General features: G+C 42.0%; 1 protein-coding gene across 2 annotated transcripts in view; it reads left to right on the forward strand.

Moving 5' to 3' along the window:
* Nucleotides 1-16,816, forward strand: part of LOC134579525 (inositol-trisphosphate 3-kinase B-like) — an 81,097-nt gene that overhangs the window by 50,507 nt on the left and 13,774 nt on the right. For both annotated transcript variants that reach the window (XM_063438842.1, XM_063438843.1), the window contains 4 exons: nucleotides 7,816-7,900; nucleotides 9,932-10,145; nucleotides 10,845-11,049; nucleotides 11,499-11,600. In XM_063438842.1, coding sequence (XP_063294912.1) covers nucleotides 7,816-7,900; nucleotides 9,932-10,145; nucleotides 10,845-11,049; nucleotides 11,499-11,600 — 606 coding nt within the window. The remainder of the gene's footprint in view (nucleotides 1-7,815; nucleotides 7,901-9,931; nucleotides 10,146-10,844; nucleotides 11,050-11,498; nucleotides 11,601-16,816) is intronic.

Below are 16,816 nucleotides of genomic sequence, written 5' to 3' on the forward strand. Positions count from 1 at the left end.
CCCCGATTGAACCATAAACATAAACTTACCCCAGATCCATGGGCGGGTGGGTGGGAATAATACTCGCCTCCGTGTCATTAATAAAATCATGACTTTACGTCATGTTATTAGTAAAATCTGGGAATTTTATTAATGACACGGAGGCTCCTATTATGCTAGTTTAAAGCTGAGCCACCACCAACGAAGAAACATGTTCAATCGGGCGGAAATAGAAATCACGGAACGTAGATTCCTTAGACCAGTCCGCCGCTCTCAAAATATCGTCCAGACGACATCCCATCGTAGAAGCCTTCGATGCCATGGCACCCCTAACCGAATGTGCCGAAAAAATTGAAGTATCAATTCCAGCAGCGGAAAGCAGACCCTTAACCCATCGGGCTAACGTAGTCGAGGAAACAGGTAGAAACGGTGCCTTAAAGGAAATAAATAGTGGAGGCAAGTCCGTTGACCTCAACTGTCGAGTATGAGCCAAATAGACCTGGAGACAAGCCACAGGACACAAAGTCGGTCTGACGGAGCATCTAGGGTAGTCCACCGACTTGGAAGCCGACTTAGTCCTCCTTGAGATATTAAACGACACACCTTCGGGGGTGAACGAAATCGCGTTCCAATCCAGAGCCCTGACGTCCGACACCCTTTTGCACGAAAGTAAGCACAGAAGCATGACCAGTTTCCATGACAACTGTTTGAGAGTCAGGTCCTCATTACAGGGCCAGGAGTCCAAAAAACCAAGGACAACGTTAACGTCCCAAAAGGATGAGTATCTAGAGCTTGGAGGCCTAGCGAAGCGGATACCCTTCAACAGTCGACACACAACAGGATGTTGTCCAATCGGAGATCCATCTATCCCTCTGTGTCCGGCCGAAATAGCCGATCTATAAACATTAAGGGTACGATAGGCCAAACCCGAATCGAAACGTTCAGTCAGGAAACTGAGCAGAGCAGTTAGAGGGGCAGAAAGTGGATCCAGCAATCTTCCCAAGCACCAGCTAGACCACACGCGCCATGCGGACTTGTAGGCCTGTCTGGTACCCGGCGCCCAGGCATTCTCCAAGAGTCGAGCAGTCGCTTGCGAAACGTCCGCGACACACCAGGGTCCCCTGAGATCAGCCAAGCCGTGAGTTGGAGCGAGTTCTGATCCACCAGTTCGTGCGAGTTCCCATCCGGGTCTAGAAGCACATCCGGCCTCATTTCGATCATCCGTGGGAAATCTATGGCCATTTCCAGGAGACGGGGAAACCACGGTTGAGATTGCCACAGGGGAACCACCATTACCAGCGTGCAATCCTGTCTGGTCGCGTACGTCAGCGTCCGGGATATCAGATTGAACGGTGGGAACGCAAAGTGTCGCCCTTGCGGCCACGTCTGTAAGAACGCGTCCACCGCAGCGGCTGTCGGGTCCGGTCTCCAACTGAAGTACTGGGGCAGTTGGGAGTTCAGTCTGGACGCAAACAAGTCCACGTGAAGAGGACCCCAAAGCCGGTCCATCCTTTGGAATGTTGAGGATAGTAAATGCCAGTCTCCTGAATCTTTCAGGTAACGCGAATTCCAATCCGCCCATTCGTTGTCCAGTCCCGGAATATGTTCGGCCGTAACCGATATAGCGTTGTGGAGGCAAAACTGCCAGAAGTCCCTTGCCAGGTTCGCCAGCCGTTTCGATTTCGTACCCCCCCGGTGGTTTATGTACCTGACTGCGGACACATTGTCCATGCGCAGAAGTACGCAGCAATTCCCTTGAGTCGGAGATAGGCTCCGAATGGCGAACGAACCTGCCAGAAGTTCCAGGCAATTTATGTGTAAGGTCGACTCGACCTCGGACCATCTTCCACCGGTGGAGATACTGCCACAGCGAGCGCCCCAACCGTGTAGACTCGCGTCCGACTCTATAACCATGTCCGGCGCGGAGCCGAAGATGGCCCGGCCGTTCCATGCCTCCATGTGGTCCAACCACCAACGTAGCTCGTCTCTGGAGTCGTCGTCCAGGGTCAATACGCTCTCGTACGAGCCCCCGGCCCGAAGATGGGAACCCTTCAAACGTTGTAGAGCCCGGTAGTGTAATGGGCCTGGGAAAATCGCTTGAATTGAGGAGGCCAGGAGGCCGATCACTCTCGCTAGTTGTCGGACTGAGAGAGAGGGGGCCCGTAGTGCACGCCGTATCTCCTTCTTCATCGCCCGAAGTTTGGTCTCTGGTAGGAACAGAAACTGGGTGACCGAATCGACCTCGAAACCCAGGAATTCTATCCTCTGTACCGGTTCCACAATGGATTTTTCCCAATTCACGAGGAAACCCAGGCCTTCCAGGAGGTTTTCCGTCCATCCCAGGTGCTTGAGAAGCTGGTTGGGGGACGAGGACATAATCAGTATGTCGTCCAGGTAAATAATCATGCGGACCCCTCGGGCCCTGAGGAAAGCCACTACGGGCTTCATCACCTTCGTGAAACACCATGGAGCCGAAGATAGACCGAACGGCAGACAGGTAAACCGCCATCGACGACCTTGCCACGTAAAGTGCAATAAGTCCCAGTGCTCTCTTGCCATGGGTATAGTCAAGTAGGCATCTTTGAGGTCCAACTTGACCATCCAATCTCCTTGACGGAGCAGGTCCCGGAGACAGTGGGCACCCTCCATCTTGAAGTGATGGTAACGGAGGAAAAAATTTAGGTGCTTTAGGTTTATCACCGGGCGGACACCTCCGCCTTTCTTGGCGACGAGTAACAAATTGCTCAGAAAACCTGGGTGGTCGTAAGGGATTTCTTGAATGGCTCGTTTGGCAGACAATTCCGCGATCTCCGCGGCAATTAGCTCGGACTGATCGTCCGGCAGTCTCAGTTCCTGTGGGATAAAAGTCTGGACAGGGGGAGACAACAGATCCAGACGGAAACCCCTGACCGTTTCCAGAACCCATACATCTGTGGTGATCATACCCCACATTTCTAGAAATAGCGCTAACCTGCCCCCCACACTCGCTCTGCAAGACATACGTTTTGGGGTACTCACCGTAAGGGCGTCTGTACGAGGGTTGTCCACGACCTCCTCGACTCTGCCAAGGTCTCCCACGTGAGGGAAAGAAGGGTGTTGGCTTATACTCCTGGTAGGTTCGTGGGGCGGAGAAGGAACCTCTGTGGGTCCGCGAGGGACCTCGAGCTCCACGGCCGGGCGGACGGCTCCTATACCTCCCGGCCCCATGGAAAACCTTAGGGCCAAAAACCCGCTTTAGGTTAGACTGCGCTTTATCAAGAGCGGTGAAGGTACGCACAAAGGAGCCCAAATCCTTGACAAAGCACTCCCCAAAGAGCATACCTTTGGCCGAGGCACCCGGCTCTTTTACAGCGAGATTCACTAATTTTGGCTCAATCTTGAGCAAAATCGCCTTGCGGCGTTCAGCCGACATGGCCGTATTTGCGTTGCCAAGGAGGCAAATCAACCTCTGGACCCACCCGATCGCCTCATCGAGGTCGATGGGTTTTGTCCCAGCTTTAGCTGCCTCCAAAAGCTCATAGAGCTTGGCAGCGGGGCCCAGGGTGTCCAGGATCTTGTCCTGGCAGTTATGTAGTGAAAACTCCAGCCCCTTCCTGGGCTTCCAGCCTGTCTTAGCCAGGAATTGGGAGATCTGAGGGTCAACCTCTGGCGTCTTGCACGCCGCATCAGGCACGGAAGGCCTCGGGCACTCAGCCCTCAATGTACTGCGCCCCTCTTTGGATAGAGGGGTACGCATACGAAGTGCCAGATAACTAGCAATGTGCGCGGGCGGGTCCCATTCCGCCGAGCGAGGGTGGCGGAGATCATCGGGATCGAACAGGGGGTAACCCTGAGGATCACAGATGTCCTGCCCCTCACCCGGAGGAAGTGCCGAAGCGTCAAACTCCGCCTCATCGCCGGAGCCCCCCTCCTCATAGGAGGCGTAGTCAGGGGGGTCCGAATCCGACTCTCCAGTTTGATCGGTATCCGATCCCTCATCACGGGCACGCGCCCGTTTCCATTTTCTGGCCGATTTTGCCCGGCCAGCGGCTCTCTTGCGCGGAAACGCGCCATCTTGGACGGCCATGGGCACGTCAGTCAGGGCAGGTAACGCCTGCGTCACATCTGGAGAGACATGTTTAACCTTTGTTTGAGCCTTGCGACCCGCCTGAGTCTGAACTGCAGGCGTGGGAGCAGGCAACATGACAGGGGTCAAAGGCAGTGTTAACGCCTGTTGGATAGTGTGGGAGAGGGACGAGGACACGGTCCCCATGGCCGAAGCCAGAGCCCTCTGCATAGTAGAATCAATAAGGGCCTGGAACTCCTGGGAGGGAGTAAGGCCCAAGTCCCCTGCATGAGGAGTCTGAGAGGGGTCCATAATGGGGTAACTGGGGCTACCAGAACCCTCACCTCCAGCCTGCATAATGTGCAGAGTAGAGAAAACAAAATGATGTACTGTACCTTTAAATAATAAATCAGGCACCGATCAACCGGAGCAATATTGAGTCAAGGCAGTATTAGGGGGAACACAAAGAGTTAACAATAGGGGTTGATTAACCCACAAGCAAAATACCTGCACAGAACAGTATAGGGGAGAGGTAAGGGAGCCGACCCGTAGAAAAAAGCCGCCCAGCCCTCGTGCGATGAGGCAGAAGATGGCCGCCGTGTGCAGAGCGCGCCACGCTGCCACTAAGCTCCTCCCCCGCCAATGGCCGGGGAGCGCGTGAATCACACGCGGCCGGGAACTCCCTCGCACCAGCGGGTGCGAGGAGATAGCTATCGGGTCGGCAAACAAACGCGGCCGCACACGCAGCCGCGAGGGGAGAGGGAAGGGAATCGAGGAGCACTAAACTCCGATGTCAGTCTCCCCTGCTAGCCGCGAACCCTGTCTGGGTGAGAGACAAGCCAACACAGACAGGGGAAGCGGCGGAAAAGAACTCAGGGGAGGCAAACAGTAACAAGAAACCTCAATAAAATAGACGAAATAAAACGAAAATAAACGAAAATATACAGAAAAAAACAGCAAATACTGTAATCAACAATAATATTGGGTAGTAAACACAGGGTATAAAACCCTAATAAATACAATCAAGCACACAATTTAGGAGAGAAAAAATAATACTTAGCTGGTCTGAGGACAGCAGCAAAGAAAGAGGAAGTGGAAATACAAGGATGGAGATTTATGGACTGTTCCTAGAGACTGATTGGCTGCCCTGTTACTAGGCAGATATGGTTGTATCTATATATATTTCATATTCTACATATTTTTTCTCTTTCAGTTATATTTTTTCTTTGCTGCTGAGGAATAAAGTAAGAAAGAGATAGCATAATAGGAGCCTCCGTGTCATTAATAAAATATATAGGCTCTCCTAATAACTGCTTTATTTAACATATAGGCTCTCCTAATAACTGCTTTATTTAACATATAGGCTCTCCTAATAACTGCTATATTTAACATATAGGCTCTCCTAATAACTGCTATATTTAACATATAGGCTCTCCTAATAACTGCTATATTTAACATATAGGCTCTCCTAATAACTGCTTTATTTAACATATAGGCTCTCCTAATAACTGCTTTATTTAACATATAGGCTCTCCTAATAACTGCTATATTTAACATATAGGCTCTCCTAATAACAGCTTTATTTAACATATAGGCTCTCCTAATAACTGCTTTATTTAACATATAGGCTCTCCTAATAACTGCTATATTTAACATATAGGCTCTCCTAATAACTGCTATATTTAACATATAGGCTCTCCTAATAACTGCTATATTTAACATATAGGCTCTCCTAATAACTGCTTTATTTAACATATAGGCTCTCCTAATAACTGCTTTATTTAACATATAGGCTCTCCTAATAACTGCTATATTTAACATATAGGCTCTCCTAATAACTGCTATATTTAACATATAGTCTCTCCTAATAACTGCTATATTTAACATATAGGCTCTCCTAATAACTGCTATATTTAACATATAGTCTCTCCTAATAACTGCTATATTTAACATATAGGCTCTCCTAATAACTGCTTTATTTAACATATAGGCTCTCCTAATAACTGCTATATTTAACATATAGGCTCTCCTAATAACTGCTATATTTAACATATAGGCTCTCCTAATAACTGCTTTATTTAACATATAGGCTCTCCTAATAACTGCTTTATTTAACATATAGGCTCTCCTAATAACTGCTTTATTTAACATATAGGCTCTCCTAATAACTGCTATATTTAACATATAGGCTCTCCTAATAACTGCTTTATTTAACATATAGGCTCTCCTAATAACTGCTATATTTAACATATAGGCTCTCCTAATAACTGCTTTATTTAACATATAGGCTCTCCTAATAACTGCTTTATTTAACATATAGGCTCTCCTAATAACTGCTATATTTAACATATAGGCTCTCCTAATAACTGCTATATTTAACATATAGTCTCTCCTAATAACTGCTATATTTAACATATAGGCTCTCCTAATAACTGCTATATTTAACATATAGGCTCTCCTAATAACTGCTATATTTAACATATAGGCTCTCCTAATAACTGCTATATTTAGCATATAGGCTCTCCTAATAACTGCTATATTTAACATATAGGCTCTCCTAATAACTGCTATATTTAACATATAGGCTCTCCTAATAACTGCTATATTTAACATATAGGCTCTCCTAATAACTGCTTTATTTAACATATAGGCTCTCCTAATAACTGCTATATTTAACATATAGGCTCTCCTAATAACTGCTATATTTAACATATAGTCTCTCCTAATAACTGCTATATTTAACATATAGGCTCTCCTAATAACTGCTATATTTAACATATAGGCTCTCCTAATAACTGCTATATTTAACATATAGGCTCTCCTAATAACTGCTATATTTAACATATAGGCTCTCCTAATAACTGCTATATTTAACATATAGGCTCTCCTAATAACTGCTTTATTTAACATATAGGCTCTCCTAATAACTGCTATATTTAGCATATAGGCTCTCCTAATAACTGCTATATTTAGCATATAGGCTCTCCTAATAACTGCTATATTTAGCATATAGGCTCTCCTAATAACTGCTATATTTAGCATATAGGCTCTCCTAATAACTGCTATATTTAACATATAGGCTCTCCTAATAACTGCTATATTTAACATATAGGCCATTTGTGATCATCATTGTGTGTGTTCAGTACTAGAAATATGTTAACTGACTCCTTTAATCTCTAATGCCAGACAGCTCTCAGATTTATCTTTTAATAAAATGTGCTATTTACTACGGTACTCGCACTGTGATGGTAACAGCCGTGCCAGCCTCACCCTCATACAGCCTCTCCTTTTGTGTTTTCATCAACTTGTAACTCTTTGGTCTCTTGTTTTTTTTTTGTCGCTTTCCTTCCTGCCATACTTTCCCATTCAAATTCCATTACCTTAATTAATGCCAGCAGCCAAAGGGTTGGAAAATCAATTCCAGATGAAAGAATTAGACCAGCTTTTACCTGGCACAGCCTTTTCCATGCTAAAAGCAATATAATGTGATCTGACTGTAGTTCCTGCAAGCAGACACAGGGAGGTCATTTTAGAACCTTTTGGAGAGATGTAACAGTTTGAACCAGTTTTACGATGTTGTGGATTTAAGATGATGTATCTGTCATTCTTAGATCGCCATAAATGAACAGTCCTCAATTAAATGAAACCATTTATTCAAAACATTTTAATAGTATGTGTAATTAAAATATATATAGAATTTAAAATTGTGATGATCATTTAAGCAGTTAATGTGTTTTCCTAATAATAATTGACCTTTTCATAAACCTGACAATTAGATGCTTGTTTTGTAGACTAAATCATGGAAGACCTTCTTCACAATGGTCCATTGGTCCCTTCGACGGCAGAATTCATGGGTACAGCTGGCTGGGCACGAAGGTAGGATTGGAAAAAGAAAATGCGTTCCTTATTTTGATTGGTTTTACAGAAAGAAATGTATGATCCCATGCAGGCATGGAATAAAATATTAATACACCTCGATCCTAGTTTCTAAAGTTCAACGCTGCATAAGAGAGAGAAATGCATAAATCCCTCTTGGTATGAAAATGACTACAAGATTTATAAAATATGTACATCTCCTGTACATGTTGTGATCTGTAGTAGTGAAGTGTGTGATGGACCCAGAGGAAGAGATTAATGGACATGCAATGTTTGATTATAAATCAATGTAGTATTAGCTGGAGATGTTGTTAAATTGTATGACGGTGTGAGGGAAGGTTATCTGGTTTAAATATGTATTAAGTGCTTTTGCAATTGAGGCATGACAGTAATAGCAATGACGGTATTGGGATTTAACTGATGTGCTATTTAGGGTATCGTCTTTAGTGTTGTCAGTGATCACTTGTTTTATTTCTTCTGTTTGCAGCCTGAGCAAAAGTTTATTGTCAATTGTCTTGTGTATGTGGATCAGTGTCAGGCTTTAGTTATCGTTAGAGTAACAGTAAGAGTGTATGTGGTTCTGAGAGTAACCCTTGGTTCTTGAGTTAATCCCTTTGGTTTGTAGTGTTAACATAATGGCAGCTGTTTAGGTAAGGATAGTGGTTGGACGTGTATCAAATTTACATAAAGTGGTTTTTACCTTAGTGTTAAAGGGACATTATAGTAATTGGAACAACTACAGCTTAATATAATTGTTCTGGTGTTTATACCATGTCCCTGCAGGCTTTTTAATGTAAACTCTGCCTTTTGATTGTGATTGGCTGAGATCATCAATTCTGATAATGTCAGCCAAGGAGGCGGTTCGAGGGCAGGGCCAGCACTCGCAGATTTAAACTGCTCTGGAAATACGGTGAGTTTTCTAGTTATTTAGGTGGGACATGGGGGGCCAGGGGGCTTGTGTGTTTTTTTTTTTTTACAATATAGGGTTAGGAATACACATTTGTGTTCCTGACCCTATAGTGTTCCTTTATTGCTGAGGGGTTGATTTGGTGACTGGATATTAAATGTGTTTCCAGAATAGTTGTCTGAGCTGGGCTGCATAAAGTCTGGTTTGGTCATTTTTTGTAATGTTGACTGTACATCACCTTGCATTCATTCACCTGTAGGTTTGATGGTGCTATGTTTAGAACTACTGAAATGTATTGTCTTTTTAAGTATCTCTTATTCTCTCTTATGTATATGAAGGAGTGGAACATAGACTTAATGTTACTCTTATATCTTCAGACAGATGTCTTTCGTACGTACTTATACTAATTTTTTGGTTCATTGATATTCTGCTTTCTAGAGTCTAGACCATTCCTTTGGCTATCCGGAGGACATGGGCTGCTATTGGTCTTATCAATAATATTTATTAGTGTAGAATGTCTCCAGGGTGCCTGTGAAATTATTGGCACTGGTGTTGAGCAGGTCCACCTAAATGGTTTCTCAGTTATGTTCTTGCCCATCATGATGTTTCTGCTGGTGGTGGTGATCATGAAGGTGGTAGGAAATGGTTATTGTTACCGGGGTATGTGTGTGGTTGGAGAGATACTGAAAAATGTCGTAGGTGGGTTTGTTGACATCCTTTAGTGAAGACTGACCTAATGGTAGAAATGGTAATCTACAGAACCCTCATCTGCTAATTATGTTGTCCACTAGAAGATATTCACACCTATTAATAGGTACGGAACTGGTTTAGGTATTGTAGACATATCCAGCTTAAAAGAAAGATGCATTTTGCTTATGAATTAGATTATGATCATATCTTTAGTTTTGTGTAACAAATAATTCATTGTGCTGAACTGTAATAGGATGTTGGCTGATGGAGCTCTTATAATGTAATACCGAATGGGTCACATGCTCATGGCAATATGGATCATAGCTAGAAATACTTAAAAATATGGTAGACCTAGCAACACAATTTTCTCATGAACCTGTTAATGAATGTTTGCTAAACCAAATTATTATTATTATATTTACTCTCTTTCTCAGGTAACTTCAAGGCAAGTGAGCGAGGCCACATCTTGAAAAAGTTCAGTCCTGTGGAAAACGCGTGTCTGGAAGCACTCATGCAGGATGCCCTCAAGCCATATGTACCCACCTATCATGGCCAGGTGGAGAGAGAGGGTCAAAAGTATATCAAGATGGAGGACCTCCTGAAAGGACTTGAAGGGCCTAGCATTATGGACTGCAAAATGGGTATAAGGTGAGGACTATTCTGCAGTTATTCTTAAAGGAGCTAAACTTTTTTCCCCACAGCTATAGTGACAGGAATATATGTCACTACATATATTCCTGTCACTATAGATGTGGGAAAAAAAAAAGTTTAGCTTCCCGACCCCCCTGTCAGCAAAGTAAAAGGTGATTTACTCACCTTTATTCTAGTTCCACACGGGTCTCCTTGTGGCTGGCCCCATCCCCGCTCTGCCTCCTTGGCTGATATCATCAAAGCAGTGAGAGGATTTTGCGCAGGCGCGGCAAACCATCATGCTGTGCCAATTAGCATCTACTCATAGAGATGCATTAAATCAATGCACATTGTGCAGCACTAACCCAGAAAACACATCTAGTGGCCGTCTGATTGACTGCACCTAGAGGAGTTCCTAGGCAGTAATGTAAACACTGCCCTTTTCGCTTAAAAGGCAGTGTTTACATGAAAAAGCCTGCAGGGACATACTATACACACCACACATTAAGCTGCAGTTGTTCTGGTGACTATGGTATCCCATTAAGCCATTTTGTCTGTGCCTGAAATATTTATGATTTTTGAATCGGTTATTTTCCCAGTCAATATATGCCATTAATAACTCTTCAATTCCCTACAGTTAGGACAACATTAAAGTGTCATCAGAAACCCATAGCCACACAATCCCATTAATTATTGAGATTTATGTCTGTTCTGTAGGACATACCTTGAGGAGGAACTTGAGAAGGCCCTACTGAAACCTACCCCACGCAAAGACATGTATAACAAGATGGTGAGTATTGATCCGTCTGCCCCCACAAGTGAGGAGAACGATCTGAGAGCCATCACCAAGCCTCGCTACATGCAGTGGAGGGAGACTGTAAGCTCCACAGCAGAGTTAGGTTTCCGTATCGAAGGTGTCACGGTGAGTGTTATCATTTTTCATTACATATTTATTATACGTAATGGCCAGTGTAATCCACATGTCCAGTTTGTAGCTTTATTGTTTGAAATTACTATTTGATATACATGTTTTCATTAGTTAGATGGGGTCCTATGGATCTTCTCCTGCATGGTGGGATGGGACAAAAAAGAGCTTAATGATTAACTCTATTATTGTTCATCACGTATGACTTTCTTATTATATCTTATGACTTGCATAAAACTCTCATTCTGTGTTCATACTTTCCATCAATGCGAACCCAGATGGTGATTTACCCCCCCACCCCTTTTGTTGATTGTATTTTCTGAGTCCTTTATTTTCTATTCTGCCAAAATACTTAAACGACAGGCTTGTCTCCTGGGTATTCTTAATGTTGTGAGTTTAAGGGTGTGGTGATGAATGACATGCTTACACTTCGCTGTGCCTAACAGATTGAGGGAGGACCCGTTAAGAAAGACTTCAAGCAAATGAAAAGCCGAGAAAATATCATGGAGACATTCATCATATTTACCAAGGGACAGGAGAATATTTTGGTAAGGCACTCAGTTTCACAGATGACCTCTGTCACTTGACCTGAAGGACTTACGGTTCCACGCCTTTTTGTGGTGATCCACAGTGCATACCTTGCGTTATAAACCTGTTGTAGAGTGTGATTTGTCTGAATTTAAAATGCTAGGCCAAAATAAATAAACTGGAATAAATCCTTAATGTTTACCGTGCATCTATTCCAGTCTAAAAATTTTAATTCAATTTGCATTCACAATTCACTTTTTTGTTGTTGTGAATAACGCTTGGTAAATCTCTTAACAGTTTGTTTTAAAATCCCGCTAGCAAATGTTATATTTATTTTATTTTTCTTATGATCCCATATTTTGATATCTTTAACATGGTGCCCTAGAATACCCCATCATAGAAGTCTTATCACTATACTTCAATCATGATCTGTACCACTACAACTCCATATGGCCATGAACCTGTTCTGATAGAGATGCTCCCACCACCACACACCTTCCATCTATCATAAAATACTCAGCAATTCTCATTAACATTCCCATAATAACATCGCAGTCCAATCACAATGCTTAAACTCTGCCCTGTAGTAAAACAAATTCTGTGATCCTACACTCCTTTGCCTTTACACCTGCACAGATTTATAGCACAGATAGTTTAAAGTCAGCAAATCATTCAGTGGATTCCTCAAGCTTATGCAGAGGTGTATACTATTTGGGGAATGCACTTAGATACGTCATAACATTTCATTTCTTTGTGAAGGAATGTAATATGAGATGAACAAAGGATGTGATTTACTCCACTAATTAAAGGGACACTATAGTCACCCAGACCACTTCAGCTCAATGAAGTGGTCTGGGTGCCAGGTCCCCCAGGTTTTAAAGGGACACTATAGTCACCTGAACAACTTTAGCTTAATGAAGCAGTTTTGGTGTATAGAACATGCCCCTACAGCCTCACTGCTCAATCCTCTGCCATTTAGGAGTTAAATCCCTGTGTTTATGAACCCTAGTCACACCTCCCTGCATGTGACTTGCACAGCCTTCCATAAACACTTCCTGTAAAGAGAGCCCTATTTAGGCTTTCTTTATTGCAAGTTCTGTTTAATTAAGATTTTCTTATCCCCTGTTATGTTAATAGCTTGCTAGACCCTGCAAGAGCCTGTATGTGATTAAAGTTCAATTTAGAGATTGAGATAAAATGTTTTAAGATAAATTACATCAGTTTGAAAGTGAAACCAGTTTTTTTTCATGCAGGCTCTCAGTCATAGCCAGGGGAGGTGTGGCTAGGGCTGCATAAACAGAAACAAAGTGATTTAACACCTAAATGGCAGTGAATTGAGCAGTGAAATTGCAGGGGAATGATCTATACACTAAAACTGCTTTATTTAGCTAAAGTAATCTAGATGACTATAGTGTTCCTTTAACCCTTCAGATGTAAACATAGCAGTTTCAGAGAAACTATGTTCACATAGCAGGGTTAATCCAGCCTCTAGTTAAATTCGCATCCAGCGGGAAGAACGTCCATAGGAAAACATTGAGAAATGCTTTCCTATGGACTGTTTGAATGAGCGTGTAGCTCTTGCCGTGCATGCGCATTCCGCTCCACTCGGGAGCTGACGTCGGAGTGGGAGGAGAGGTCACCAGCGCCGAGGGAGCCCGGCGCTGGATTAAGGTAAGTAACGGAAGAGGTTTTAACCCCTTCAGCGCCAAGGGAGGGGGGTTATGACAGTGGGGGGGACCTAATGGTTGTATAGTGTCAGGAAAACAAGTTTGTTTTCCTGACACTATAGTGATCCTTTAAACACTTTTAACTATTAAGCTGCCAGGCAAATGTGATTATGCACAGAACTAATTGGTTCCAGAGTTAGGTGGAATAGAAAAAATCAAACTTGCTGTTAAATAAATAGATCCAAAGTTGTTATTGAAATGCATTAATACGTACCTCCAAATATTTCAAACCGGGACAAAGAGTGACACTTTTTATGAGTGACTAGGGAAGGGGCTGCTCTGAGAAATTACTTACTAAAAACAATTTATGGAACTAAAATGGAATTTATAACAAGAGCACTGTATCTTATTTACACAGACTGATTTCTAAACACATCTATTGTAGTTTACAGACACATTAGTGGGAGTATTATTGCTGTGAAGCTCTGTTATTCAGTGTGAATTCAAAGTGAATTTCAAGTTTAAGGTAAAAATAGTCAAAAACTCTTGCAGGGTTGCAACTCTTGCAGGGTTATTTACTAACGTGAGAATTCAAAGCGAATTTCAAAATTTAGGCTAAAATAGTAGAATTAGAAATATTATCCATTTCAATTCTGTTTTTAAGTTGAGCTACTTTAGCATTAAATTAGAATTTCACTTTGAATTCCTGGCAATTCTTACTAAATAAATAACCATGTCAGACTTAGCAACAATATAGAGCTCCTAGAAAAGAGTATGAAAATAAGGGACATAGGAATATAGGCCCAATACAGGGACTTTGCCTTCTAAATAGGGACACTTGGCAAGTATCTTAAAGGACCACTATAGTTACCATTCTCCAGCGCCGGGCCATCTCTCTGTGGGGGAACTCTCCGCCCTCTTCTGACGTCAGCGCTGAATGGGCAAGAGCCGCGTGCGCATACAATCAGTCCATAGGAAAGCATTTCTCAATGCTTTCCTATGGACGTCAGCATCTTCTCACTGTGATTTTCACAGTGAGAAGCGCGGAAGCGCCTCTAGCGGGTGTCAGTGAGACAGCCACTAGAGGCTGGATTAACCCTAATGTAAACATAGCAGTTTCTCTGAAGCTGCTGTGTTTACAGCTGCAGGGTTAACCCTAGATGGACCTGGCACCCAGACCACTTCATTGAGCTGAAGTGGTCTGGGTGCCTATAGTGGTCCTTTAATAACATTAGGTCCATGCTGACTATATAGGGTCTGTGTGATTAGGTGAAGAGAGATGCTACTTTTCAAACGATGCAGACATTACTATACATTAGCTAGTGAGGAACACTATAAACATTTTTCTGAACAGGTAGATAAAGCCTGCTGTATTCATATTGGGGCAATAATAGATTTTTTTTTCTGTTTCTGTACACTGAAGATATAGGTGTGTGAGTGCTCCAATAATAAGCATAAAATAATACAAAACTAAGACTAATCTCCAGCAGCAATAAAATAATTACAAGTGACCAAATCTAAAGATACCGTATTTCAGAGATACTCTAAATGTTATAACATCATGTCTGGCTATAAAACCCAGATCTATTACACAAATTAGAGCCTGATCAGCTAAATTGTTAATTTGCACTGAAAACAATACTTTTCATTATGAATGTAAAAACAAAAATCTCTCAGAGTATTAACCTACAAGAGACATAAATATATAACATGCCATATATTATGACAAAAATAGATATAACAGATATGAAACTAGTACTGAGTCTTGAGAAAGTCTTGGTTTAAGTTGAAACGCATAGACTACAAGTCCTTTTTATCCAGCACTTATTCTCCAGCGCAATCTTTTCCAACTCGGCTACGGTATATCTATTTTTGTCATAAAAACCTCTTGTAGGTTAATACTGAGAGATTTTTTTTTTTTTACATTAATAATAAAAAGTATTGTTTTCACTGCAAATTAACAATTTAGCTGTTCTGGCTCTAATTTGTGTCTTAGATCTGGGTTTTATAGCCCCAGGGGAACTCTACATGTACAACTACATGATGTTACATTTAGAGTATCTCTGAAATACGGTATCTTGAGATTTGGTCACTTTTAACTCATTTATTGCTGCTGGAGATTAGTCTTAGTTGTTTTTAATTATTTCATGCTTATTATTGGAGCACTCACACACCTATATCTTTGATGTCTTATATATTTATCAGTCGCTCGAACTGGTTGTGACGCAGCCCTCTAGGTAATATATTTATAGTGATATTAAATTCATTTTATGTATTCCTCTAATTCAGTTCCTTACTATATTTGTATCTGTTTCTGTACACTGAAATAGATTCTATTGCATTATCCTTACATTCCAAGGGTTCCTTTTTATTCCGAGCTCTGCTGGAATGCTTTAATCACCTCTCTAACACTCAGTGTAGAAGATGTAAAAGAGTAATAAGCGCTCTCTTCTCAAGGGTGAGCAGCAGTTCACCAACAAGGTGTTCCCTCTACCTTGTGATAAATGGACAGATAAAATAGAAAGGTGAACAGCGCTAAAGATCAGAAAATGTACATACGTTTAGTAGAAATACTGGCCAGCGGAGTAACTTAAAAAAAGAGAGAAACAAAAATATAAATAATGGTACAGTATGTATGAACGATATAATTCCACAAGAACAAAGGTGTTATATTCACACTCACACTTTGAGGAGCTATATCAGCTCAGTGTTAAGAGCCTGGACGGAATAATCCCCGTCTATGGATTTCTTGAGGTTCAAGATCGTTGGTGAATTTATAGGTGTAAGTATTCGTTATATGAAAAACAAGAGTAAAATACGCCACATGGTATAGTACGTAAATATAAAATATTGTAGTAAAAGTAGATGATCCTACTTACATATACTAGAGCAACGACCTGCTCTAGTTTGGAGAATTTCAGGTGGAATAATCCCCACCTCGGGATATAGTGGACCCAGGTATAGCAGCAAAGCAGTATTAGATAGGAAGGAGGACAAGAGAAATGACTGGATAGTTTAAAAAATATATATACTTTAATACAATAAGTAAAAAGTGAATAATGATTCACTTTTGAGAAAGCTTCGGCGAAACGCGTCAAGTGAGGAAGAATTTTGGACTTTTATACAGGACTGGTTTTATAGTGTATTATTCACTTTTTACTTATTGTATTAAAGTATATATTTTTTTTTAAACTATCCAGTCATTTCTCTTGTCCTCCTTCCTATCTAATACTGCTTTGCTGCTATACCTGGGTCCACTATATCCCGAGGTGGGGATTATTCCACCTGAAATTCTCCAAACTAGAGCAGGTCGTTGCTCTAGTATATGTAAGTAGGATCATCTACTTTTACTACAATATTTTATATTTACGTACTATACCATGTGGCGTATTTTACTCTTGTTTTTCATATAACGAATACTTACACCGATAAATTCACCAACGATCTTGAACCTCAAGAAATCCATAGACGGGGATTATTCCGTCCAGGCTCTTAACACCGAGCTGATATAGCTCCTCAAAGTGTGAGTGTGAATATAACACCTTTGTTCTTGTGGAATTATATCGTTC

This window comes from Pelobates fuscus, chromosome 12 (genome assembly GCF_036172605.1).
Source record: "Pelobates fuscus isolate aPelFus1 chromosome 12, aPelFus1.pri, whole genome shotgun sequence".
NCBI classification, from domain to species: Eukaryota; Metazoa; Chordata; class Amphibia; order Anura; family Pelobatidae; genus Pelobates; species Pelobates fuscus.